The sequence below is a fragment of the Adiantum capillus-veneris genome, chromosome 23 (genome assembly GCF_014529385.1).
Source record: "Adiantum capillus-veneris isolate H3 chromosome 23, ASM1452938v2, whole genome shotgun sequence".
Classification (NCBI taxonomy): domain Eukaryota; kingdom Viridiplantae; phylum Streptophyta; class Polypodiopsida; order Polypodiales; family Pteridaceae; genus Adiantum; species Adiantum capillus-veneris.
The window spans coordinates 29,599,324-29,625,989 of record NC_140953.1 but is presented as its reverse complement, the minus strand read 5'-3'; the positions used below and the strand labels follow the sequence as shown (position 1 = coordinate 29,625,989).

Sequence of the window (26,666 nt, the reverse complement as noted above, 5' to 3'; positions counted from 1 at the left end):
ATAATAGTACAGGGACTACATTTCTATTCCTCTCTCGCTTCGACATCGCTGCCGAAGTGACTGCACTTCTGGCAAGCCAGCGAATGCATGAGAGCAAGGACTTTTACACGGTAGCCAGATAGACTCGCTTTGCTTTGTTTTGCGTATGCTGTCATTCAAACGTGCCCTGTTTGTTTGCGTTATGGGGGTTCCTCCTTGGCCCATGTCAATGCAACGTTAATTAGTCTCTGGCCATGGCGATCATGGGCCCGCGGTCTCTCTCCTATTCCTGCACTCCGGAGTCTTCATTGCGCAATGCCAGTGCTTCTCTCTGCACCACCAGCTCAAAGGTTATCCATTCCAGGTAAATGCTGTTCATCGAAAGCAACTCAGAGACAGGTTTTAACTAAGATGGGGTTTCTACGATGAAACACTCCAAGCTGTATGTATACGCTATTGGTAGATAGCAGAGCCTTAAGGTTAGAAAAAGGAACTATGGGGTGTTATCAAGTATAAGCCTATGTGCCTAAGGTCTTGGGTTCAATCCCCCTAAGACATGATCTAAGTCCTTAGGGATTGTTCCCATATGCGGGTGTATGCGTGTGATGGGATGCCTCTCCCTACTTGTTAGGCCATTGTACATAGGGTGTGTGCGTGTGTTTCAAAGTTCTTGTACTCTATATAAAAAAAAAAAGAAAAAGTATAAGCTCCATAAATTTAAGATTTTTACTGTAAAGAAAGTCGTCTTTAGTGTACTATTAATCTAATGAATGTGACCAATGGTGGCCTCTCAACTGAATACTGGCCTTGATAATAAGGCCTCCAGAAGTATGCCAAAAATTCAACCACTATTGTGTTTGGAAACTGGCTTTTTTTGTTAGAGCTACCCACTCAAAGCAGCTGCAAAGTGGTCCAATTTGGCGTGCCAGTCATATTACTATTCTAGAAGACATGCAATGCTAGCTCTGCAACGTGTCTAGGTACATTTGATCTGTTAGGGAATACAGAAGGAAAAACCCGTCAAGGTTTCTTATTACACATGTCTCGGTTGACACATACCATTTCAGGGACTATTTTTGGACCATTGTACTCGTTATCTGCGACAAGACAATAACTTTGTGTTTTCTTAAACAAATTGAAGTAGCCACTTCTCGTCTCCTTTTCGTCTCCTTTGGCCTTTTGAGGGTCTTCAAATGGTCAAAATGGGCCCATTACACTGCTTTAATGGCCATACACTTAAATGTTCATGGAGATGTGGTTTATAAGATTTTTGCTCTAGGCAAAGGGTTTGGTCATTGGGTATAGTTGATAGGCCTTCAATGTTGGAGATATGTCATCACCACATGGTGACATCCTAGGTTGCACATCATGTTTGTATGGCCATAATGGCCCTGCATATACATTTTTAGCCCATTTTTTCACTTTCAGGTGTTTAGTTGACACAATTTTGTTTTTTATATGCAACAAACTGTTGACGTGTCAAAGCCTAAAGAATGGAGCCAACTTACAAATGTCGGTCGAGGGGCCTAAACCCTAAGAAGAACATGTAACAGAAGAAGTGTCACAAAGTGATGACGTGGTTGTCCGAGAGTAGAAAATACTATCCCTAATTTCTACCAGAAACCCTAACTGTTGAAATCCTAATTCTAGAAACCCTAACTGATGAAACCCTAATTTTGAAAACCCTAACCCTAAAACTGCAACAGTGTGGCTGATTTTCGAAAATTGCATTGGCATGATGACGTGGCAGGTTGTACGGATTTCCGTGATTTACGCTTGTAGCTTTTGGCATTGCTTTTTGGCCAGAAGCTTTTGAGTTTGAAAGCTTTTCATGTAAATTGCTTTTTGGACAAGAAGCTTTTGATTTTGAAAGCTTTTCATATGAACTGCTTTTTAGACCAAGGGCTTTTAAATATGAGGCTAGGGCTCATTCTCTGGCATGCTTCATGGAGAAGGTGTAGAGTCTGAAGTACCAGCTTGTACTTTGATGATGCAATATAAAGAAATGCAGAAAGGGGCGCCAAGGTTTGGGGCCAATACTCTCTGGGGAGGAATTCCGCTACTCCGTGTCGCGAGTCGTCTCTCTCTTTCAGTTCAGTTGTTATTGAAGTGCTAAAAGTCTGTTTAGTCTATTCTTTTCTATTGGCACGTGGTGCCCGCCTTGTGATAGTGGTATCAGAGCATCAGGCGTGTGCTTTTTTGAAAGCATACCGGTCCTACCAAAAGAGCAAGACAGAGCTATTGGAATTTGATTCGAGGCATCTTCGCCCTCCAACCCGGACTTATTAGCCACTCCCACCCTTACTTCATCGCGCATCGGGCGCGCTCCCGTCTTCACCGCAGTGTCTTACAGGGCATAATCCAATTAAGATCACCTGCAAGAGAAGGATCCAAATTTGTTTCAAGTCACTGTTTTTTTTTCTCAGAAGCAGTGCCATGCAGATGTTGATGTCTACAGCTACCAAGCAGCATACTCCAAGTACTTGGCAAGCTTTCAAGAAAATTTTTGCGCGAAGTTGTATGGTTTTTGACATCTTCCTTCGGAGTGCAACTTCTGGCAGAGTGGGGTATCGTGAAATGCTTCCCATGGAAACCCTAGCAGGTTGACATCTCCCAGTATGTCTCTTCACGATCAGACGACCTTGGAGGTTCGGTGTGATTGCCTTGGAGGTTCGGTGTGATTGCTATCTCTTGGGACTACCATCGCCGCTAAAGAAACATTGTTTGTCGAAGAGCTAACGGACCATGCTGTACTCGGTTACGACCTCATGGAAGGAACCTAACCCTAATTTTTGGTGTAGGTTTCAACATGGAAAGTCAGTCGACTTTTCGAGCTTGACTGATGTCGAGATTTCTTTTTAAGTTTGAGTTTTGTTTGATCTTGTTTGGAATCTGTTTGAAATGGATGGTATCTGTTTTGAACCTGTTTTGGTGCCGATTTGAAATGTTTGACTATGGTTTCAATATTGGTTTCATTGATTGGTGATTTTTACTTCCGGGTGGAGAAGTGAGAAATACTGTTTTGGTATTGTTTGAACGTCGGAACGACGCAGGCCGATGCCTGGGGAGCGTTTCGTTGTATGCTAGAAAACCTTTGAACGACGCAGGCCTATGCTTGGGGAGCGTTTGGTTGTATGCTTGAACCTCCAAGCAATGCAGACTGCGGTTTGGGGAGCGTTTGGTTGTACAGTCCTCTGAGCTCACGGCCCGGACCTTTTTAGGTTATTTGCGGGGGGAGTGACGAGGTAGTCGTTGAGTAGCTTCATACCGCAGACCGTTTGTCTCAGGGGAGTGCTCAACGGCGCTGTTTGTTCTGTCTTGTAACATGCATATGTGAGTATTTGTGTTGCATTGTGATGTGTCAATTATTGAATATTCGTAATTGGATGAGATTGCCTGGGTATGTAATTTTAGTGCATCAAGACACCCGTGGAAGTTCAATACGGTTTGGGTGTGATGGCTAATTTTACTACGCCGGAATATCAAGAGTTCCGATCTGGACGAAAGGAGAAGCTAACCCCTTGATCAAAAGAGCAGAAAGGAGAAGCTAACTCCTCGATCAAAAGAGCAGAAAGGAGAAGCTATCTCCTTAATAAAAAGAGCAAACTGATTGTTCCTCGGAAATTTTGAGCTAACTTGAGTTGTTTTGCAGATATGCTGTAATCGCGGACGATTACTCTCTTTCAAGAAGGGGAGATGTAACAAACTGCTGACGTGTCAAAGCCTAAAGAATGGAGCCAGCTTACAGATGCCGGTCGAGGGGCCTAAACCCTAAGAAGAACAAGTAACAGAAGAAGTGTCGCAAAGTGATGACGTGGTTGCCCGAGAGCAGAAAACCCTAACCCTAATTTCTACCAGAAACCCTAATTGCTGAAACCCTAATTCTGAAAATCCTAACCCTAAAACTTGCAAACCCTAATTCTAAAAACCCTAATCCTAAAACTGCAACAGCGTGGTTGATTTCCGAAAATTGCGTTGGCATGATGACGTGGCAGGTTGTACGAATTTCCGTGATTTACGCTTGCAGCTTTTGGCATTGTTTTTTGGCCAGAAGCTTTTGAGTTTGAAAGCTTTTCATGTAAATTGCTTTTTGGACCAGAAGCTTTTGATTTTGAAAGCTTTTCATGTAAACTGCTTTTTAGGCCAAGGGCCTTTAAGTATGAGGCTAGGGCTCATTCTCTGGCATGCTTCATGGAGAAGGTGCAGAGTCTGGAGTACCGACGTACTTTGATGATGCAATATAAAGAAATACCAAAAGGGGCTCCAAGGTTTGGGGCCAATACTCTCTGGGGTGGAATTCCGCCACTCCGTGTCGCGTGTCGTCTCTCTCTTTCAGTTCAGTTGTTATTGAAGTGCTAAAAGTCTATTCAGCCTGTTCGTTTCTATTGGCACGTGGTGCCCGCCTTGTGACATGATACCACTTGTCATTATTTTGATGTTATGGAAAGTTATCTTAGCTAGGTGTCCCCTAAACCACTTGTCAGTATTTTGATGTTATGGAAAGTTTTTAGAGCTAGGTCTGCGGGTCGTTTCCACTTTTCTGCTGTCACATGACACATCCAACCCTATGTGTCCGTGGATAAGCTACAACATGACCAGGGTTCAGTTCAGTCAAGCCAGTCTAGAATAGGAAGTGATCTGGCACTTTTGTGAGTCTGTTCGCAGACCGTGCATGACCAGTCACTTAGATTAGATGCGTATCCTCCGGTTGCGCACATCATGATCATAAGCATTCCCATCAGAATCTATCAGGGGAATTTTTAAACCTATTTTTCCTATTTTGAGAATTCACTTATTATTTTAAAGTGACGTTTGTTGGAAAGTAGGTAGGGCAATTTTGCTAAGTTTGTATATATAGAAACCTAGCGCTAGCACTTTCTGGCAGAAAAGGTAGCAGGAGCACTCGCTCAAGAGGCAACTTCTCAGCAGAACCCCCAGATGCCCTAGCGTTTTTGGACTAAATCAGCCAACATTTTTGCTCTTGCAGATCCCTGGCGACAGCAGACCAAGCAGAAGCCCTAGCGTTAGCAGATTCTCCATTGCAAGACCATTTTCAGTCCTAGCGTTTTTTGCATCAGCATCACACTTCAACGTTTTTCAGATTCACCGCGACGGAACATCAAGAAATACCAACGTTTTCAGTTTTCAACAGTCAGATACGGCAGGAGAACTCTCAAACCTCGCAGATCTCACCTACACGTAGCAGATCCTCGCCGCACGGTCAGATCCCACGAAGTTTGCAGTTTCAGCCAGGAAAACGCAGATTTCAGCATCTGCGTTTTCAACGCGTCGTCGTCCTACTGTCGTCATCGACATCGTCACCGATATAGAGTCAGAATTCAGCAGATAGAAGATTTGCAGATTTCAGCCTTTAGCATTTCCAGATTTCAGCCCGTCTCGTCGTCATTCTCATCGTTGTTGACATCGTCGGCAAGTCCAAGCATTGTAGAGATTTGTGCAACCATAAGTAGATCGCTCTCGCCATAGAGAGTGGGGCCTTCGGAGGAGGGTTTTACGTCTCTGGTGTCGTATTCTCTTCTCTATCTCTTAGTCTCATACACTTGCACGCACAATGTCCATTCACTTTGTTTGTGATGTGTCACCAACGTGCGACTACTATCTATCCTTTTTGTTGATTTCTTTCTTATTATTTATTCATTTTCACTTTTTGGAAACACCCCTCGGGAAATCTAACTGCCCTGCATTGCACGCCAGTGTGGAACTGTTCAGAGGGAGTCCAGGCCTGAGGGCAAGAGAGCACTAAGGTTGGACAAGGACTATGGTTAGCCAAAGTGGGGTCATTGACTAGCCAAAGTGAATCCTTTGGTACAGAGGCTACATTTCAGTTCTTGGTGTGGCTACAGTGTACAAAGAGGGTCGGATGACCTAGAGAGATACAATGCAGCATCTCCTAAAATTTAGGGAACTATTATTTTGGGACCTGAAAATGTGTTCGCGTCATTATCCCCGGAATGACAAGAGGAACATTTTATGACTGCCCTAAATTTTAGGAGATGCTGTCATTGTATCTCTCTAGGTCATCTGACCCCCTTTGTACACTGCAGCCACACCCATAACTGAAATGTAGCCTCTGTAGCAAAGGATTCCACTTTGGCTAGTCAATGACCCCATTTTGGCTAACCATAGTCCTTGTCCAACCTTAGTGCTCTCTTGCCCTCAGGCCTGGACTCCCTCTGGACAGTTCCACACTAGCTATGCAATGCAGGGCAGTTAGATTTCCCGAGGGGTGTTTCCAAAAAGTGAAAGTAAATAAATAATAAGAAAGAAATCAACAAAAAGGATAGATAGTAGTCACACGTTGGTGACATGTACAGTTATGTGGGTTCATGCGCGATTGCCGAGGCAAGAGCCTCTTGCACATGTACTGGATTAGCTAGCGGCTAATCCCCCGCAGGTACAGGTGAATTCGGAGAGGTTTCACATCAGAAATCTCGTCCGATTCAAAGGGCAAGTAGCCCTACAGGTACGGGAAATCGAGGGCTTGCTACGGATGCGACCGGCACGCGAAACGGAGCCCGAAACAGTGAATTACAGCCTGCTGTGTATTTTTGCAGGTTTAGGGTTTTGGCCCTAAACGGACCCCAATACCCCCAGGAGGTTCGGGTACGCGAGGGGACCGCTGTACAAGTGATCTGGCGCATTTTCGGGGCAGAGAACAGAGAATTCAGCGTGCTGCAGATTCTCGCCAGGTTTTGCAAAGTGTCCGTATGCGTCGGGAAAGTCATCCAGTGCGTGGGAATACTGATTGTGAAGGGTCCTAGTTCAGTTATGCTGCCAAAATCGGGCCAGAACAGTTGAAATTCAGCCAAGGTTGTGCGGGGCAGCTTGTAGGGAACCACAGCTTTTATTCCCTCTGTTAAAGAATAAAGAAATATCGAAAGGGGCGCCTAATTTAGGGGCCAGTCTGGTGTCGGTCTTCTCATACAGGTGCAATCTAGCAGCCTGTATCCCTTTCCCCTTTGTTGTGTCTTGAAAGTACAGGTAAAGTGGGCGACAAATTAAATGGGTGAAAGCAAATAAGGTTTAAGTCTAAGGATTAAACAAGCCGGTTTCATGGTTCCATCGCCGGGATTAAATCACTTTTTCCCATAGAAGTGAGCCTTGGTCAGTTTGGGCTTGAAGACACAAGGGATCATAGACCACACACAGGAAATTGCAATTATGGCTGACAGACGAGATGATGTGACTGAAGAGGTTTCCTCCTCACAAGGTCAACAGACACATGAAGTGGGTGAGTCCTCAAGACCACCATAGACGGATGATGATATATTCAGGACCCAGTTGGCTACTGTTGTGGCTATGTTCACACAAGTAATGTAGAACCCGAGGTTTTTAGCCTTTCTACAACCTCCTCTTCCGTCTCAGCAAGTTGGATCACTGTCGCGTGACACATCCCAACCCTATGTGTCCGTGGACAAGCTACACCACAACAGGGTTCAGTCAGTCCGATCAGTTTAGAATAGCAGTGATCTAGCACTCTTATGAGTCTATTCGTAGACCGTGCATGCCCAGTCACTTAGCATAGATGCATATCCTCCGATTGCACAGAGCATGATCATCGGAATTCCCATCAGAATCCATTAGTATCAGTTAGGGGAATTTTCCAGTGCATTTAGCCTATTTTCCTATTTATTGGGATTTTCACTTATTATTTTTAAGTGACTTTCCAACAAAAGTAGGTAGGGCAATTTTGCTAAGTTAATATATAAGCAAACCAAAGTTCACACTTTCTGGCAGAAGAGGCAGCAGGAGCTTCTTGCTCAACAGGCAACTTCTCAGCAGTACCCCCCTCAGCATCAAGATCCCTCGCCATCCACCTCCCATGCCTGGCGTTTTTCCCTCTTGCAGCCATCGCTTGAAGTCCTCCCCCTTCTTGCGGTAGTCCCACCTGCAGATCAGCCCCAAGGGCATAGCGTTTTGGACTTAGGCCATTCAGCCCCATCCTCAGCGTTTGAAGATCGTTAGCACATCAGATCTGCAGCACTTGGTAGCGTTTTCAACAAGCATGAACCTTAGCCATTGCTAGCGTTTTTGCAACAAGTCTGCAACTCATCAATCGCAGCCATAGACCGCAGTATCTCAACGTTTTTATACAGCAGAATCTCAGCTTGACTAGCGTTTTTCAGCCCCTTTAAAAACGCAGATTTCAGCCATGATAAAGTAGCAGGTTTCCCCTTAGACGGTTGCAGATGGTTCCCCATTTTCAGCCATAAAAACACAGCCCAAAACAGTCATTTTCAGCCACCAAGAAGACCATGAAAACCACCAGATAAAAGATCCCAGATTCAGCCATCGAGTCGTCGTTGTCATCGGCATAGTCCCATTGCATCAGTCCATTGCATTCGCATTGTACACCTTTGTGCAATCAAAGTACACCACTCTCACCGACGAGAGTGGGGCCTTCGGAGGAGGGTTTTACAACCTCTCGGTGTCGTATCTCTTCTCCCTCCTCCTCTCAGTCTCATTCACTTGCACGCACAATATCCACTCACTTTGTTCGTGACCACAGCACTCTACAAGACGGAAAGCTCTCTCTTTCCCTAAGAACTAAAAGGAACCTTGAGCAATAAAGATCACTAATCTTGAGAAAATACAACATTTATTCCGCTGCACCTTACATTGGTATCAAAGCTTTGGAAGTGTTCTGCATTACTCAAGGAAAGAACCACAAGAACCACAATAAATTTTTTTTTGCTTGCTGCGGTCGCACGAACCCAAGTTTACTTGGGCGTGGCGATTCCTAATCGTGTTTTGTTGAAGAGTGACAGGAATCCCAAGAAAGAAGGGCTTGTACAGCCTCCCCTTGTGTCTCTTTTCACTCATTGAGAGCGGACCGTGCACTTAGCGGCCGACCAATCGATGTGAGGTGGGAAAAGTGAGCGCAAGGCCGCCAAGGGGTGCACCCGCAGAAAAGGGTAGAACTCAGGTGAAGAGAAGATCCTTCTCCAACGCGATTTACAAGCGAAAGAAACCCTCAAGAACCTCAAGACCCAAGTTCCTCGTGAACTTAAGAACCAAAGATCCTAGTGCATGGTCGTCACCCGAAGCGGCATGGATACTTCGCATTCAGGTGATGAGCATGAGAGAGGCGACGAAGGATTCTCTCCACCAGGAGATTTTTCCAACCCTCCCCCTTCGCCATCTATGCCACGAGTTGTCCTCATTCCTATGGAGATGATGGTCAAGTCGATGTTGGACATGATGGCACAACAACAAGAAACGAATCGAGTTGCCTTGGCACAACTCGCAAGCAAAGCAGATGAACAAGCAGCAAAGGACCGTGCACAAGAAGCCAAGGACCGCGAGCGCGATGAAAGAAACGACAAACTTGCTACACAACAAGAAGAGAATCGACTTGCTTAGGAACGTGAGCGCATTGCTCTTGCCGCAAGACAATAAGAAAATCGACTTGCTGAGGAACGTGAGCGCCTTGCTCAGGAACGTGAGTGCATTGCGCTTGCCGCAAAACAAGAAGAACAGCAACTTGCTCTCGAACGCGAGCGCGCTGAACGAAAAGAACGCAAAGCAGAAAAGGAGGCCGAGCGTGAAGCTCAAAGGAAGCTTCGCAATCAAGAATTTATAGCTCAAATCCTAGCCTCGAAGACCGAACCACCCAAAGATTGTGGGAGTTCGTCAAGTGGCGCAAGCCACGATGCGGATTCACACAATCAAGTCACAGAGAAGTTGACTTTCAGTAAGTATGACGGTAAGATGGATGCTACTGTTATTCATTCTTGGTTGCATCAATTTAATGCTTATTTTGCGACAACTAAGAAAACAAGCAATAGCAAAGTTTTGACGGCAGTTATGTACCTTGCCGGTGATGCCATAAAATGGTATCAGGCATGGCAAGAGGCACAGCTAGCCGCGCACCTAGAGGCAGCCGACGATTTCACGCCCCTCTCTTTTAGTTGGGCCGACTTCCAAGACAAGCTTAAGGCGCGGTTTATGCCACCTCAGTACCTTGCATGACTAAAGGATGATTGGCGAGCTCTCGAGCAAAACGGTACGGCGGTTATGTCTTTCTCTAATCGGGTTTTGCAGCTCGGCACTCAATTACGCAAATCGGATGTGAAGCGCAAGGAGGCATTTCTTTACGGATTGGACGAGTATATCAAGTATGATGTCGAGGTACTCGATCCAATCGATCTCAACAAAGCGGTAGCCTTGTTCTCGCCCACGAGATGAAGCACAACAAAGGAAAGCCTAAGGAGAACAAGACTTCCACAAGTACCTCGCAGACTTCTTAGAACCCGCAAAACGGTAAGAATGGTAAGAATGATAACTCTTCGAACCAATCTTCCAACAGTATCTCATCAAAGAATTCTTTCAATGAATCTAAGAGTAAGGCTAACACAATTGCTAAACCTAAGCTTACTCCGGATGAAAAGGTAGCACAAGGAATTGTAGGAGGTTACATCACTTCGGAAGAACAAAGCACGTATTCTAAAGAAGGTCGTTGTTTTCATTGTCACATTAAGGGTCACATGAAAAGAACATGTCCTAAGCTTGAATCGAATGAATCTAAAGAACCCCCAGCACCCACTACATCTGTCAATGCAATGAATGATAACACGATTGTGCCCACAGTTTCTCAAGACCCTCCCATTGATGATTCTCTCATTAAATGTTATGGTTGTACGTCGGGGCACCGTTTTGTCATATTGTTTGACCTAGGTAGTATGCATAATGTGATCAGCCCGCCCCTCTCTTGTTGAGAGAGTCCGCCTTGAAGTTAGTCCGAGATCTCCTATCGAGGTCTTTGGCTTTCGTCTTGGTATGGACGCTCTCATCACGAAGGAGTGCCTTGATGTGTTGTTTGCAATTCAACAGACTGCCTTCACTAGAAGATTTGTTGTTTCTCCTCTCTCAGGATGTGATATGATTTTAGGCATGAAATGGTTTTGTGAAATCAACCCTCTCGTTGATTGGGAGGCGAGCACTTTAACTCTCAATGCCAAAAGTGATTCTCCTATTGTCTTTCATGGAATGGACACTGCTCCTTCTCAATCTCTCATTTCCAATATGCAGGACAAGGTTGAAAGGATTCGGGATAAGGAGATTCTCTCAATCTCTTTTTCTCCATAGTATGACACACAGGATTTGCATGATAATGATTTGCATGATGATTTGGATGAAAAAGACAAGCATGATGAATTGCATGAAGAAGATGTGATTGTTCACAAGGATGATGTGTTAGTAGATGCTTTTTCTAGCGAAGCTAACCTCGTTGTAGATTCGATCAATCGCGAAGATCCGATCTTGGCTTTCGAGTCGAGGCCCAAAGAACCCCCACAGGACGATTCGATCATTCAGGACGAACCGATCTTGGCTCTCGAGCCTTGGTCCAAAGAACCATTACAGGAAGTATTATGTGTTCGCATGATTGATACGCACGCATTGTTCGAGTGTTTCATTCGTGAAGGTTTCTTGTATTTTTGTCAGCATCGTTATGTGATCCCTTTTCCTAGGCATGACATATTGTATGTTGAGCACGTTTCTCTCATGGATGAACACGAATGTATGCAGATTGTTCATGAAAAGCTGAAAAGTTTGTATGTCAGGAAGTCACATTCCATGTCTCTTCCGTGGCAAGACACAGTTTTCGAAAGAGCACATGATAGTATGAGCACCAAGCATGGGCATTTCCTTTGTGATTTGCCACAGTTGATTGATTTCGATCAAACAGAAAAGATTCGACCTCATTGTTTGCATGTGTTTGATGAATTGGTTGTCACTCCATCTCTATGTTCATCTACATTGCATACACAGTCTTTAGAGAAGACAAGATTTTTTTCCTTCACTTTACATGGAATGGGTATGTTCATGGTTTTGTGTTGGAGATTGTTTTAAGAATTTTCAGCCATGGAGATTTTTGAAGACGAAAGAAGCAAGACTCTAGACGCAGTTGACGCAAGAAAGGAGATTCAAAAGACTTTGTGTCGCTTTCGGCGCGGCCCAAAGAAGCAAGCATTGCAGACCTTTATGAAGTTCAAGTACCGCACGACCCACACATCAGAGTGGGCCGGTGAAGAGTCCCTTCCAGGATTCCAGATGCTGTTGGCGATCTCCCTTGACGCCATACAGTTCGGTACCAGTATCTCACTTTGAAAAGGAGGGGATGTCACGTGACATCCCAATTCTATGTGTCCGTGGACAAGCTACACCACAGTAGGGTTCAGTCACTCCGATCAGTTTAGAATAGCAGTGATCTGACACTTTTGTGAGTCTATTCGTAGACCGTGCATGCCCAGCCACTTAGCATATATGCATATCCTCCGGTTGCACACAACATGATCATCGAAATTCCCATCAGAATCCATTAGCATCAGTTAGGGGAATTTTCCAGTGCATTTAGCCTATTTTCCTATTTATTGGGATTTTCACTTATTATTTTTAAGTGACTTTCCAACAAAAGTAGGTAGGGCAATTTTGCTAAGTTAATATATAAGCAAACCAAAGTTCACACTTTCTGGCAGAAGAGGCAGCAGGAGCTTCCCGCTCAACAGGCAACTTCTTAGTAGTACCCCCCTCAGCATCAAGATCCCTCGCCATCCACCTCCCATGCCTGGCGTTTTTCCCTCTTGCAGCCATCGCTTGAAGTCCTCCCCCTTCTTGCGGTAGTCCCACCTGCAGATCAGCCCCAAGGGCATAGCGTTTTGGACTTAGGCCATTCAGCCCCATCCTCAGCGTTTGAAGATCGTTAGCACATCAGATCTGCAGCACTTGGTAGCGTTTTCAACAAGCATGAACCTCAGCCATTGCTAGCGTTTTTGCAACAAGTCTGCAACTCATCAATCGCAGCCATAGTCCGCAGTATCTCAACGTTTTTATACAGCAGAATCTCAGCTTGACTAGCGTTTTTCAGCCCCTTTATAAACGCAGATTTCAGCCATGATAAAGTAGCAGGTTTCCCCTTAAGACGGTTGCAGATGGTGTCCCATTTTCAGCCTTAAAAACACAGCCCAAAACAGTCATTTTCAGCCACCAAGAAGACCATGAAAACCAGCAGATAAAAGATCCCAGATCCAGCCATCGAGTCGTCGTCGTCATCGGCATAGTCCCATTGCATTCGCATTGTATACCTTTGTGCAATCAAAGTAGACCACTCTCGCCGACGAGAGTGGGGCCTTCGGAGGAGGGTTTTACTACCTCTCGGTGTCGTATCTCTTCTCCCTCCTCTCAGTTTCATTCACTTGCACGCACAATATCCACTCACTTTGTCCGTGACCACAGCACTCTACAAGACGGAAAGCTCTCTTTCCCTAAGAACTAAAAGGAACCTTGAGCAATAAAGATCACTAATCTTGAGAAAATACAACATTTATTCCGTTGCACCTTACAATCACTGGATCATATTCAGAAGCCTGTTAAGGCTCAAGCACAGGTGATTCATACTGCAGAATCAATGGAAACACCTGTACACTTAACAGAGAACATGCAGTCTCCACAAGCTGTGCCTAAGGTGCAAGAACAGGTGGCTGAAATGCTAGTCTTTCAAGCTGTACCAGTTCAGCCAGCCACCTTTCAGCAGCCTATAGCTGGTTCTAACGGGCAGGGAAGCAACCTACAGGCTATGCAACCACTCTTCCCACCACCTTCAATACACCTTGGCTATTTTGGAGGTGGATCGGTATTCCAGAGCATTGCTGGTCATGCACGTGGAAATCAGTTTTACACGCCAGAAACAGTGTTCGGGGGTGCTCAAACAATGATGCCTAACCCCATGTATGGTGTCACGGGCATGCTACCAGGGTTTCAAAGCATTCAGGGCCAATTTGGGATGCCACAGGCAAATTTTGGTATGGCTGGAATTACAAATCAACAGCCAAATATGGCATTTCCAGGTCAACTTAATAGCGATCAAGGAACACAGATGAACCCTAACAGTGTTTTCATGTTTCAGTCACTTCCATATGACAACTTAACGCCGTTGGAGAGGCCAACTCCGTACAAAGAAGGTGGCAAAGGTGTGACATTCACGACCTTTACAAGGTTTGATGGCAGGAAGAAGGCTCTCTCATTCCTCCAGCAGTTTGACAAGGCTTATGTAGGGGGAAACTTTACAGAGGATTCAAAGGTCCGCAAGGCAGCCACTTTCTTGACAGGGAATGCAGGACAATGGTGGACAACTTTATTGCTTTAAGGGTAAGCTCCGTCCACATGGAGTTACTTCAAGCAGATTTTTGCAGCAGCATGGTTATCTGATGACTTTGAAGCAGATGTCATGACAGAATGGCACCAGCTTAATGCTGCCAATTGCAAGAATTTGGATGACTACAATCGGAAGTTTTGGAAAGCTCTACTACCAGTAACTTCCTATAGGTTTGTGCCATTGACTGAACAGATTGAAAAATACTGTTGTGGCCTACCCAAAGGATTGAGAAAGTATTGCACGAAGACCAAAGTCACTACTTTGACGTAGCTCATCGAGGTAGCAAACACTGACAATGGTTTGCTCAAGGGGAGAAGATTGTGAATTTAATACGGGCATCAAGGAAGGATCAGCCAATAAAAATTCAGCGAAGAAGTACGTTCCCAATGAGGTTCCTAAAGCGACTCAGGAGCCGGCCAATGCAGGGAAAGGCAAAGCTACGGCTGAATCAGAAAAGGGACCAGCAAAGAAATGGAAAAGACGTTTTCCTCGCAAGTCGGAAGAGCAAAAGAAGGTCCTGAGGTCAGAGAACAAATGCTTTATCTGTGAGCAGCCTGGCCACATTGCTTACAATTGTCCTCAAAAGAAAAGGCCAGCTGATTCTGAAGACAAGGAGGATAGGAAAGGAAAGAGGCCCATGGTTGTTCTAGTGCCAGATATGGTGGGCGACAAGCCAAATTTAGATGCAAGTGAGCTTTGCAGAGCATGGGGAAAGGTCAGGGATCAAACAATGCTCATCTTCTTTGATCCAGGTGCCAAAGCCAACTTCATTTCCCCAGAATTGGCTTCAAAGTTGGGAATCAGACCTGAAGAGATGGGGTATACAACAGAGGCAGGTTTGGCATGTCGTGGCCATACAGAGGCTATGACATCCATCATCGGAAAGTTGCGCCTACATATCCAGTCCTATGTAGATGCTGAAGAATTTTACATCATGCCACTGGACGGATGTGATGTGTTGCTAGGTATTTCTTGGTTGTTTCGTGTACAGGGAATCATGGATGCCTACAACAAAAAGATCACTATACAGAGCAGGGGAAAGACTCACATTCTGGATGTAAAGCTTAAAGGGGAGTCTATTCCCACTGTATCAGCTTCTGCTATTACTTCTGTAATGAAAAAGCATCTTTCTGCGTACTTGGTTTTTGTACGTGAAGTGTCAGATTGTGATGAATCAAATTTATCTCCGTTAGATAAAGAAAGGTCAATGTTTTTAAAACAATATAGTGACTGTTTTTCCGATTCATTACCGTCTCAATTACCGCCAGAGAGACCCGAGGACCATGCGATAGATTTGGTGCCAGGCAGTAGCCCACCAAATAAGCCTCCGTACAGGGTTAGTGCGGCTCAGCAGAAAGAGATAATGAGCCAAGTACAGGAGCTGTTAGAAAAGGGGCTGATTCAGCCCAGTTCATCTCCAGTGTTGTTGGTGTAGAAAAAGGATGGCTCATGGCGTATGTGTATCGACTACCATGCATTGAACAAGAATACCATTAAGAATAGGTTCCCTATACCTAGAATTGATGATATTTTGGACAAATTAGAAGGAGCAGCTATGTTTAGCAGGATAGATCTAAAGAGTGGGTACCATCAGATCCGCATTAGATCAGAGGATGTGCACAAGACTGCGTTTAGAACAACGTTTGGCCTTTACGAATTTTTAGTGATTCCCTTTGGTCTCACAAATGCTCCTGCTACGTTCAATAGGATGATGGAGAGAATTTTCCGTCCACACCAGCAGTTTGTTGGTACATTCTTTGATGGCATGATAGTCTACTCAAAGAATGAAGAGGAGCATAGGCATCACTTGGCCATTGTGTTCAAAGAGCTACGCAGCCATAGGTTGCTCATCAATGCAAGGAAAAGTGAATTTTTTCTGGAAGAGATTCACTTTCTGGGACACATTGTCTCAAAGGATGGTGTCAGAATGGATCCTGCAAAAGTTGAAGCGATCAAGTCATGGCTAGATTTGAAGACGGTGCACGATGTCCGAAGCTTCTTGGGACTATGCTCCTATTACAGAAGGTTTATCCGAAATTTCGCTGAGATTGCTTCACCTTTACATGCTCTTCAAAAGAAGGCAATCACCTTTAGATGGACACAGAAAGAGATTTCAGCTTATAATCTCTTAAAGGAAAAGATTACTTCAGATCCAGTCATTGTGTTGCCAGATCTTAGGAAGTCATTTGTGGTCCAGTGTGACGCCTGTGGTAGTAGCATTGGTGCAGTGCTAATGCAAGATGGCAGGGTAGTAGCCTATGAGAGTAGAATCTTGCAAGGGCCAGAAAAGACTATGCAAGTCTATGAAAAAGAACCGCAGGCCGTGTTTCATGCGCTCGTAAGTTGGAAACACTACCTGCTAGGTGCAGATTTCGTTGTCCAAACGGATCATCAGACCTTGCGATACTTCTTGACACAGGCAAAGTTATCTGAGAAGCATATGCGATGGGCAAATATCTTGTCCATGTTCCATTTTCAGATTGTGCATGTGGAAGGCAAGAAGAACGTTGTGGCTGATGCCTTGTCAAGGAAGCCACAAATTTCAGTTGTGTCAATTCCTTATCATCATGAACTTGATGATATGAGGGAACAATATGCAAATGATGAAGATTTTGCAAGGGTCTTCGAGCAGATTTTGCAAGGGTCTTCGAGCAGCTAATGGATAGACAACGTCATGAACACTATCTTCTCAAAGATAGGTTCATGATGATGCATGGCAGATTGTGTGTCACAAAGCCATTGCGACGCAAAGTTATGGAAGAGAGTAATGTCTCACCGTATGCAGGGCATCGTGGTATCGATGCTACAGTTAAAGTGGTTGAGACATTCTTCTACTGGCCTACATTGAGAAGAGATGTGGATGCCTTTGTGTGAGAATGCCTAATATGCCAAAAGGTCATAGTCCTGCCACGTTAGCACAACAGCGTAAAATCCGAAAATTTGTACAGTCTTGCCACAAGTAGTTCGTACAATCTGCCACGTCAGCGTATTTTACGAAAATCTCTTTAAGGGTTCAAGCTTCTGTCTTTTAGGGTTTGGGACGCCCCATGGCTTGTGCTTCATAAGTTCTTCAAGTTAGCCGGATCAGTTTCTCTCGTCCACTCAGCCATTTCTCTTGTAGTTGGTCATGCCACACATCATCACTTTGTGAGAGCTAGGACTTTATGTCAGTCATACTTTACCTTTTGTCAAGGTATACACTCTTGGATATGCTTTTCAACTTGGTCAAAGAGTGGGCCAATAAAAGTTCTAAGGCTTGGTAGTGGGAGTAATTCCTTGATGTCTAGCATAAGAAGATGTCAGGTGCAGCGGAAGTGTTGTTGGACAACCACTGTGCTTGAGAGGCTCATCTACTCTGCTTTTCTGCTCTCCTCTCCGAGCGCTAGGGTTTCTTTTATAAGAATTATAGACTTGGTAGGGCAAGTTATTCAACAAACGTACGATTTTTAAAAAGAATTCCAAAAGTCACTTATAAATAAATGACCTATAAGAGGTGCTTCACGCGGTAAAATGCCTGTATGCTAAAATGACTTTACTTGTGCAAGAGAGGGTATGCAACTATGACCTGCCTCGACTGCACGTCTTGCTAGAGGCTCACAGAGGTGCCAGGCTCAGTCCTAAGCTAATGAGTCATGCTAGACTGTAGCAGAAGCATGTCCGTGTAGCGCAAGTGAAGAGTGCACGTGACATCCCCCCTTGTTAAAGGTGAGGCACAACTGCCGACTTCTATCTGTGGATTCTTTCTGTACTTCTGATGTTGACTGCTTCTGATTTCTCCAAAATCGTGGGTACTGTGGATGTAGGTACCCTTACTACTGTCGCAGATTACCAGCCTTCATATTGACTTTGCCTTGGGAGCAAGTACTACCACTTGAATAGTCCTATTGTGAAAACACTGCATGTGAAGCTGAAAGGTAAGGGTGCTCGGAGGTATTTCCAAGGGTTTCTTGTCGACGGAAGTGGATGCACACTACATGCGAATGCGAGTGCAGAAGAGGTTTAGGGATCCCGTCTCCAACTCCTTCCATATCCGCATATGAGGCAAGTAGATCTTGCTGCTCAAGATCTTGGTTTTCTTGTATCCGATGTCGATCTTCCTTCAAAGACAGGGCAATGAAGATGGGAGCTTATAACTCTATGATCGAAACTCAAAGATTCTGTCAGGAAAAAAACCGGGAGAGGTTCCTTGGGTTCTTGGTTCTGCTTGGGTTCTTAATGGCTCTTTGGTTCTTGAGTTCTTTAGGTTCTTGGGTTCTTGGTAGTTCTTCCCTTGAATTCGGGAAGCCGAAGCACACACAGAGCTCTTACATTGGTGCATCGGAAGTGTTTTTAGATTTAGCTCCGATCTAGTACTCCGCACAAAGAGAAGGAGCACTCTACTTCACTTGAAAGGTTGAATTGAATAGAAAGAAAGAGAGAGACAAGAGAGCGTGTGCGAGAGAGAGAGGAGACGACACGAGATGTCGGGTCCCAACCCTCAATGGCCCCCTTGCTCTGTTGCCAGAGCAAGTACTTTCTCTGTGCTTGCACAAATGCTCATACAATGATTGGATGCTACTGCTAATGGGTATTGATGCTGCGGTACTTGACGATGACGACGATGTCAAGGCTGAGATTGAAAACGCTAGGTACTTGTGTTGTGGATCTGCTGCGGCAAGGATCTGCAACCGCCAATGCATGGAAAGTTGAAATGCAAAACCGCTAGCTGATCTGGGCTGAATCTGCGAATGGCTGGCTGCTTTGGGCTGAAAGCTGATCGTCCAAAGACGATGATGACGGCGAGGTACCAAGGCTGAAAACGCTAATGCAATGGGTGGCAAAAACAACCACTGTGCTTGAGAGGCTCCTCTCTCTGCTCTTCTCTTCCAACGCTAGGGTTTTTTAAATAAGAATTACAGGCTGGGTCGGGCAAGTTTTCCAACAAACTCACAAATTTAAAAAAGAATTCAAAAGTCAAATAAATGACGTATAAGAGGTGGTTCAGGCGGAAAATGCCATTACGTTGAAATGATTGTACTGGTGCAAGAGAGGGTATGCAACTATGACCGGCTTGGACATGCACGTCCTGCTAGAGGTTCAGTCCTAAGCTAATGACTCGTGCTAGATTGTAGCAGAAGCATGTCCACATAGCGCAAGTGAAGAGCGCATGTGACAGAAGAAGCATGAGCTTCGTCCATTACCTTTTGTCTTAGTGGTCATGCCACAGATTGCCTGATGATGAAAAAGATAACCATCTTTTATGGAAAAAGGGAAAAGAGATTGTCTTGCTTGAAGTTGTTACCATATTTTAGCAATATGGGTCTTTAGGATATTTCTGCGGTGAATTTTTGATGGCACACGTTAGATATGGCGTCCACTTTTGGTTGTCAGGATAGAGCGTCGGTTAGTACTTTTTTGCTTCCAGAAGGATGTAAAATCTAGAAGTGAAACATAGAAAGGAAATTAGCCCATTGCATTTGTTTTTCAAATAAGTTCTGTTAAGAGAGAAAATATTTGAGGCTTTGATGCTCAACTCTATTTACGAAATGTGCTCCGAGGAGGTAATACTTCCAAGTGGAGAGACTATGAATAAGTGCCATCAATTGTTGTTCATATATGGAAGCATGCAATTTTGTGTGTCTTAGTCGTTGGCTTTCAAAGGCTACAACATGGCCTTGTTGGTTCAAGAGTGAGCCAATGCAAGCCTGAAACCGGCTCTAGGGCGGTAGACTTTAGCTTTCACCCGATTCTTTACTTGAACTTTACAACAGAGAGGAACTTCACGAATCACGAATAAACCTGTGATTGGAATTAACACTTCAAACAAACCATGGCCTGGTAGCTAGAGCGCTACCAAGCAGACAACGACACCCTGTAGGCCCCAAAGACTGGCGTCCCTTTCGGTATTTCTTATTCTTATTTAACTTGAAATAAAACCTACGAGTTCCTACGAGCTGTCCCACTCTTACTGGGCTGAAAATGGCCTACTCTAGCCCGATTTCAGCAGCATAACGGCAGTAGGAGGCTTCACAGATAAAATCCTAGTGAGAATCTGTAGCACACTGACTTCTTTGTCTTCTGCCCTGAAAATGCACTAGATCACCTGTATAGTGATCCCATCACTTCCTTGAAGCTTCTGGGGTATCAGGGATCAATTAGGGTTGAAAACCTCAACTTGCAAAAATACACAGTAGGCATTTGTAGCAAGCCCTTGAGCTCCCGCACCTGTAGGGCTACTTGCCCTTTGAATCGGACGAGATTTCTTGCGTGAAATCTCTCCGAATTCACCTGTACTTGCGGGGGATTAGCAACTAGCTAATCCAGTACCTGTGCAAGAGGCTCTTGCCTCGGCAATCGTGCATGAACCCACACAACTGTACATACAGATGAAAAGCCCTCGAGCGGGGCGTCACGTTTCTGTATTCAAAGGGGGGGAGAGATGCACAAGAGCGGAATCATCGTGCTACATAGAGCAAGGGAGAAGGCAAGCTTTCCATCAAAGCTGTGATCACTTGCACCCACTACTCACACATAGAGTAGCACTTGAATGATCAAAATCAGCCCTCTCTCACAAATTTGGGCGCCCCCCCTCTTCATGCAAGCTAGCAGATTTCTCTGGAGCCGCCAAGTGTCCAGTTTGCCTCTTTTGAGTTAATTTCCTAGAACTCACCAACTTATAAGTGTAGCGAGGGGCCTAAATGACTTTGAATTGAGCCTAGACACCCTTTTACTGCTCGGATTCCAGTGCCGACTGGCCCGACCGTCTCGTGGCGACCTGCCCATCCCGACTGCGGGTGACTCTCGGCCGTCGGCCACACAATGTCCGGCCATTTGTGACTTCAAAAAGAGGGTTTCCAAAAATTAAGTAAAAATCAAGGGAAAGAAACCAACAACTAAGATTAGTTGTCACCACAGCCTTGTGACAAAGCCCCAGATGCATACATTGAGCTTCGAATGTTTTTCTTAGGTTGGGTTAAGATAGGTCCATGACTTAGAAGATATTTAAGCTTTTCAAAAGCTTCCTTCTTTTTAAGTCCCCATATAAAAGGGATTTTCTTCTTTGTAAGATTGTGAAGAGGAACGGTTGCGTGTGCGAAGTGTCTGATGCAGCGTCTATAATAAGAGCAATGGAGCCAAGAAGCTGTACACATCATGTACTAATGTAGGTGGAGGCTATTCTTGAACAGCTTGAATCTTTGTTGGGTCCATCCTCAACTTGATTGTGATAAAATTTATGTCCCAGATAATGGATTTTCAGGAGAAAGAATTCACTTTCTTAGAGTTATTGTGGAGTTCATGCTTTCGCAGACAATCTGAAGATGCTTTTGAGGCTCTTACTTATTTTGAGAAAAGACTTGGATAGCATCAAAGAACATGCCTTGGATCTTCTGTACGAATGGGAGATTCTATCCATATTTCGGTTATGTTGCAAGTGCATTCATCAAACCAAAGATGTGGTGTTTGTGGAACATAAAAGAGGAGCATAAGGATATGTCTCTTGATACCCAAGAAGTCCTCAACCACGAGCAGCAGGCCAGCCAGTCCCTACGGTGTATAGGAGGCAAGAAGAAGTTCAAATAGAAGAAGCAGAAGAGCATAAGTGTGCCACTAGGAAAACACCACTTCCAAATTGGGTGTCTCAGCTCTTGGATGGTAGGGATCCACTGGTTATTGATGATACACCTGGTGCACCTCGTTGGTCCAGGAGGATAGAGGAGTGAAGATGGGCTCTAGATAGTCAACTACGAACTCATGACAGAGACACAAAGGTTCAAAAGCCTACTGCCTTGAAGAGGCAAAAGAGAATCCAAAGCGGGTGGAAGCTATGCAGGTAGAGTATGATACCATCATGCGTAACCACACTTGGGATCTTGTGAACAGACCAAAGAAGCACAAGGTTATCGACACCAGGTAGGTTTATAAAGCCAAGTACAAATTTGATGGTTCATTGGACAAGTACAAGGCTCGCCTTGTGCAAAGGGTTTTGCACAGATAGAGGGTTTTGATTACAAAGATACTTTTGCTCTTACAACTAGATCGACCAGAATCTGCATTATTTTGTAAATGGATGTAAAATCAGCTTTCCTCAATGGCAATTTGCAAGAAGAAGTCTATGTGGAACAGCCACCCGGGTTTGAGGTAGCAGGTATGGAGGACAAGGTTTGTAGATTGCGGAAGGCACTTTATGGCTTAAAACAAGCCCCACGTGCATGGAATCAATGGATTGACAGTACTATTTAACTATTGGTTCTTGAAGAAGTCTTTTTAAACAGGAAACCTCTTCCATTAGTTAACATCTTGAGGGCACATACCCAAGATAGATCAGAGGAAAAAGTACAAAAATACATTTGAGGAATGGTCTTACAAGTCATGTACAGTGAGTACAACACGAGCCTTGTTCTCAACCTCTCAGACTCCTAACATAAATTTATGTATTCTGGCTGTACGGAGGAAAGCAGTCTGCAAGAGTTCTTTCCATATAAAAGAAAATGAAGGGTTGTGTAGTAAAAGGTCACATATCCTTTGATAGCCACTTTTCGATGGGAATATTCCTTTTTTACTCAATTATACATTTTCCTTCATATCTAGGCAATGCCTTTACCCACTGGATAAACTCGTAGTTTTGAGAAGTTGTAGCTTAATCCTCTTTATACGAACTTCCAGTTGCAAAACTGTTCCATGCATGTAAGTTGTATCTTTTGTGAGCCTGTGTTGCTTATCATTCATAGTCTTTGATGGTTTTCTTTTCTGTGGTGTATAGCAGGAATTCAAAGGATGGTTTTATTGGCTCATTTTGTCAATTGAGGGGATCCTTTTCACTCAAGTCTTTAGAGTTAAGAACACCACAGAAATGGAGTAGTCGTATTTTCCGGCTCAATGTGAAGGCCGATTCAGTAAGTTTCGAAAGTGTTTCTCATGCTATGCTGAAATTTGGAGTTTACATTGTGGACGCTGAAAGGCAATGCACAGTAGTATGGATATTGATTCTCTCAGCACTTTTAGTGTAAATTACTGTCAATTTGGTTGTTTTTGTGTGTGTTGAGAAGATCAATTCAACTTTGGCCAGCTTCCTTATGAGCTGTTTCCTCCTGTTTCCCTCTGGCTAAGTGGCATACTTTCAGTGGCAGTGCTAGAAATAACAATGAATATAGTCTTCAAAGCACCTTTCTGTGCATGGTTTATTACCTGGTGAAGAATTGACTCATATCAGAGTCAACGGTTGTTTGAGGAACAGTCGGTCAATCCTTGTTGCCTTCAGCAGCACTAGTGGATCCAAGAGAATGGGCCTTCTAATCAAACAAGGCTTGTTGATTCCTGTGTAATGTAATGCTTCACAGTCTCCACTAAGCATATTCTTCGTAACTTCACAAAGCATTCCGGGAGCTTATCTCAATGAAATTTTTTAGTGGGACAATATCTTTCGCCACTGAAATACAAGGTTTCAAGTTGCAACCATAAAAATCTAATTTTCTCCATCCATAAATGACAGTTTGTGCATTCTGGCTCATGAGTTTTCAACCATAGAAAATCTAAATTTCTCCATCCAGTTTGTGCATTCTGTCTCATGAGCTGTGTGGTCAATTTATATCATTATGCTCCACAGGCGCCGAGAATTTGGCCCTGAATCTTTCCTCTTAGCAAACTAGATCAATCTTAGGTGTGTGGTAATGGAGGTATATATTGCATGGTGCTTGTTGCAGTATTTAACTTCGCCCCACGTGACAAAAATGATATTAATTGATGCAGGATTTCTACAACATGCTGGGAGTATCTAGGAACTCCAGCAAAGCAGAAATTAAAACCTGTAAGTTTAATGTGTAAGCTGTTGATAAGGTCTGCATAATTTGAAGTTTTTTAACCATTGCCTATGCAGCTTACAGGAAACTAGCGAGACAATACCACCCAGATGTGAATAAGTATGTGTATCATACCAATTTTGATTATTTAGTTTTTGCTCGTCGAGGAAATTTCTATGTTTTTATGTGGATTTTTCCTCGTTAAATGTTCAGGGATCCAGGAGCTGAGGCCAAATTCAAAGATATAAGCAATGCTTATGAGGTTCTATCTGATGATGACAAGAGATCGATTTACGACACATATGGTGAAGCTGGCTTGAAAGGTGTTGGTGCCGGAGGAGACTCTGTAAGTTCAATCTCATCTCACCTTTTACAATACTATGGGACTGAAGGGCTAACCTTCTTATATTTGTTGTTACAGATGTATGGCAGTCCTTTTGATTTGTTTGAAGCCTTCTTTGAGAGCATGGGTGACATGGATGGAATTGGTGGTATGGGTGGCTTGGGTGGTATGGGTTCAAGCCGAAAGCGGCGCGCACATGGCCCTGATGAGCAGCATGAATTACAAATTGAGTTCTTGGAAGCGATCTTTGGCGTGAACAAGGATATAGTAGTCTCCCGACTGGATCTTTGCAACACATGTGATGGGTCGGGAAATAAACCAGGCACAAAGCCTAAGAAGTGCAACAGATGTGGTGGCAAGGGGCAAATCGTCTCATCGACACGAACTCCGTTTGGAGACTTCCGACAAATCTTCCCCTGTAACACCTGTGGAGGGGTTGGCCAATCAACAACCCCTTGTAACCTTTGTAAAGGTGAAGGGCGGGCTAGAAAGAAGAAGACTGTAAAGGTTCAAGTGCCTGCTGGAGTCGAGTCAGGAAATCGGCTTCGAGTACGCGCTGAGGGTAGTGTAGGCAAGAGAGGAGGACCGCCTGGTGACCTGATGGTTTCCTTGTATGTAAGGCCAGATCCACAGTTGAGCAGGGATGGCAGCAACATACTATATACCTGTAAGATTTCCTATATTGATGCGATCAAGGGCACTTGCGTTAAGGTTCCAACAGTAGATGGTAATTCAGACTTGAGGATTCCTGCTGGAACACAACCGGGGACTACTCTTGTGATGGCTAGGAAAGGTGCCCCTGTCTTGGGTCAGCCGAACATCCGGGGTGATCAGTTGGTCCGTATTCAAGTCGATATTCCGCGACATCTAAGTTCTCAAGAAAGAGAGCTTATAGAACAGCTGTCTGAGTTGAGCCATGCCCAACCTGTGAATGTTCGGTAGATATACATTGCTGGGGGCACACGAGGCGTCCGTTTATGGTAAGGGGTGGAACCGGCTGGAGTGAGTCGGGCAGTGGCCATCAATCCCAACATTATGCAGGAATCATCTGCAAGTGGAGAAGGTAGCTGGCCATTCCAGCTTATATTGGCTGCATTGTCAAGATGCTGCTGAGCTCCTTGAGATTGATGGTTCCCCCCTAACAGTTGCCATGTTAGTATAGAACTAGAGTACATTGCTTCCACAGAAAATGCTGAAGCTGGCTGCAGCTTGTAATGCAGCAGTAGTTTGATCCAAGGAGAAGTTGAAAGGGTATTCTTTATTGAACATACAATTATTTTTCAGTCACACATACATGGCTAATGTTTACTATATCAAGATGAGTTCTAGTGACATTGTCTGCAGTAGAATTGTAAAGGCTTGGGAAAAGTAATGTATTGAGCTGGTCTAATCCTTCTCAAAGTGACTGGAGAAGTGCATGATACTCTGTTTCTCTTTGGTATCAATGGTCTCTTAAGTGTCCTTTGCTTGGATTAAAAGCATGCAAGTTAGTGGAGCTGGAATTCCTAACTGTCTCCATATATGTGCACCAGGTTTCCATTGTCATGATGGATACTCTCTCTCAGTGAGTTGAGCCTACACAGCTACCAATCTCATGCTATATATATATATTTTGTGATCGTATGTGATCCATGAATAATAATGTTCAGCTAGTTATGTATATTGTCTGGTCTATATAGGCAGGTGTTCGAATCCTATAGGAGTGTTTCAAGTTGGTAACTGCTGAAGAAATAGACTGACACGTTTTCAGTAATGGGACATTATTGAAATTTGCACTCCAAGAGGTTTATACTACTCTATTTCACTTCTGAAAAGGTGGAGTGCTTTGCATTGTCGAAGGATGAAAATTGTCCGACGCAGATCTAGTTTTTGTGTGGTCAACAATGTTTCCAAAATCTGTGGTCTTCTCTACTAAGGACTTGGAGAGTACTACATTTAGATACTTTGCGTGCTTCGAATGGTATGTAGAACGAAGGATTGGACTATTGAGTATATACTACAATCATGTCTGTTTTAAGCCTTGTATTCAAGGTCATGTGGCATAGCATTTACGTGTCTTATGCTTTATTTTATGCAATAAACTAAAGTACTTTAGGATTTTAGATGACATGCTTGGATTTGGTTAAAGCAAACACATCCAATAAGTGTTGTGTGATTTCTTAGGAGGAATGGGTGCATTGTATGGTTTCCCACAAATTGATGAAAACTATGGTTTCAAAGTTTCCATTCTAACCACTTATATATACAATTTTTAGTGGTATGGGACACTGAACATGGATAGATTGATTGGATGTGGTTGAAACTTAGTGATGGTATTGTTTTTCCCCAGCTCTCTTCGTGGAATGGTATGCTACAATTGTTTGACAGGTAGTTTTTTCTATTTGTTTTCTAT

The 26,666-nt window shown here is 44.1% G+C and overlaps 1 protein-coding gene across 2 annotated transcripts; it reads left to right on the top strand.

The window, feature by feature from the left end:
* On the top strand, positions 1-25,736 carry LOC147427576 (chaperone protein dnaJ A7A, chloroplastic-like). 2 transcript variants are annotated; one of them, XM_086497681.1, is made up of 6 exons: positions 1-343; positions 22,899-23,028; positions 23,882-23,939; positions 24,009-24,051; positions 24,145-24,277; positions 24,353-25,736. In XM_086497681.1, exons 1-6 carry the CDS (start codon positions 234-236, stop codon positions 25,214-25,216), a joined length of 1,338 nt encoding a protein of 445 aa, XP_086353807.1. In that variant the 5' UTR covers positions 1-233; the 3' UTR covers positions 25,217-25,736. The 2 variants fall into 2 exon arrangements, with proteins under 2 accessions (XP_086353807.1, XP_086353806.1); XM_086497680.1 differs by having other exon boundaries at positions 22,896-23,028.
* Positions 25,737-26,666: the final 930 nt, after the last annotated feature.

Bases quoted from the DNA above. Each gene is read 5' to 3' on its own strand.
- LOC147427576 (XM_086497680.1), top strand. From the start codon at position 234: ATGGCGATCATGGGCCCGCGGTCTCTCTCCTATTCCTGCACTCCGGAG. The intron at 344-22,895 runs GTAAATGCTGTT...TGTGGTGTATAG, and splicing joins TCAAAGGTTATCCATTCCAG to CAGGAATTCAAAGGATGGTT. The intron at 23,029-23,881 runs GTAAGTTTCGAA...TAATTGATGCAG, and splicing joins TCAATGTGAAGGCCGATTCA to GATTTCTACAACATGCTGGG.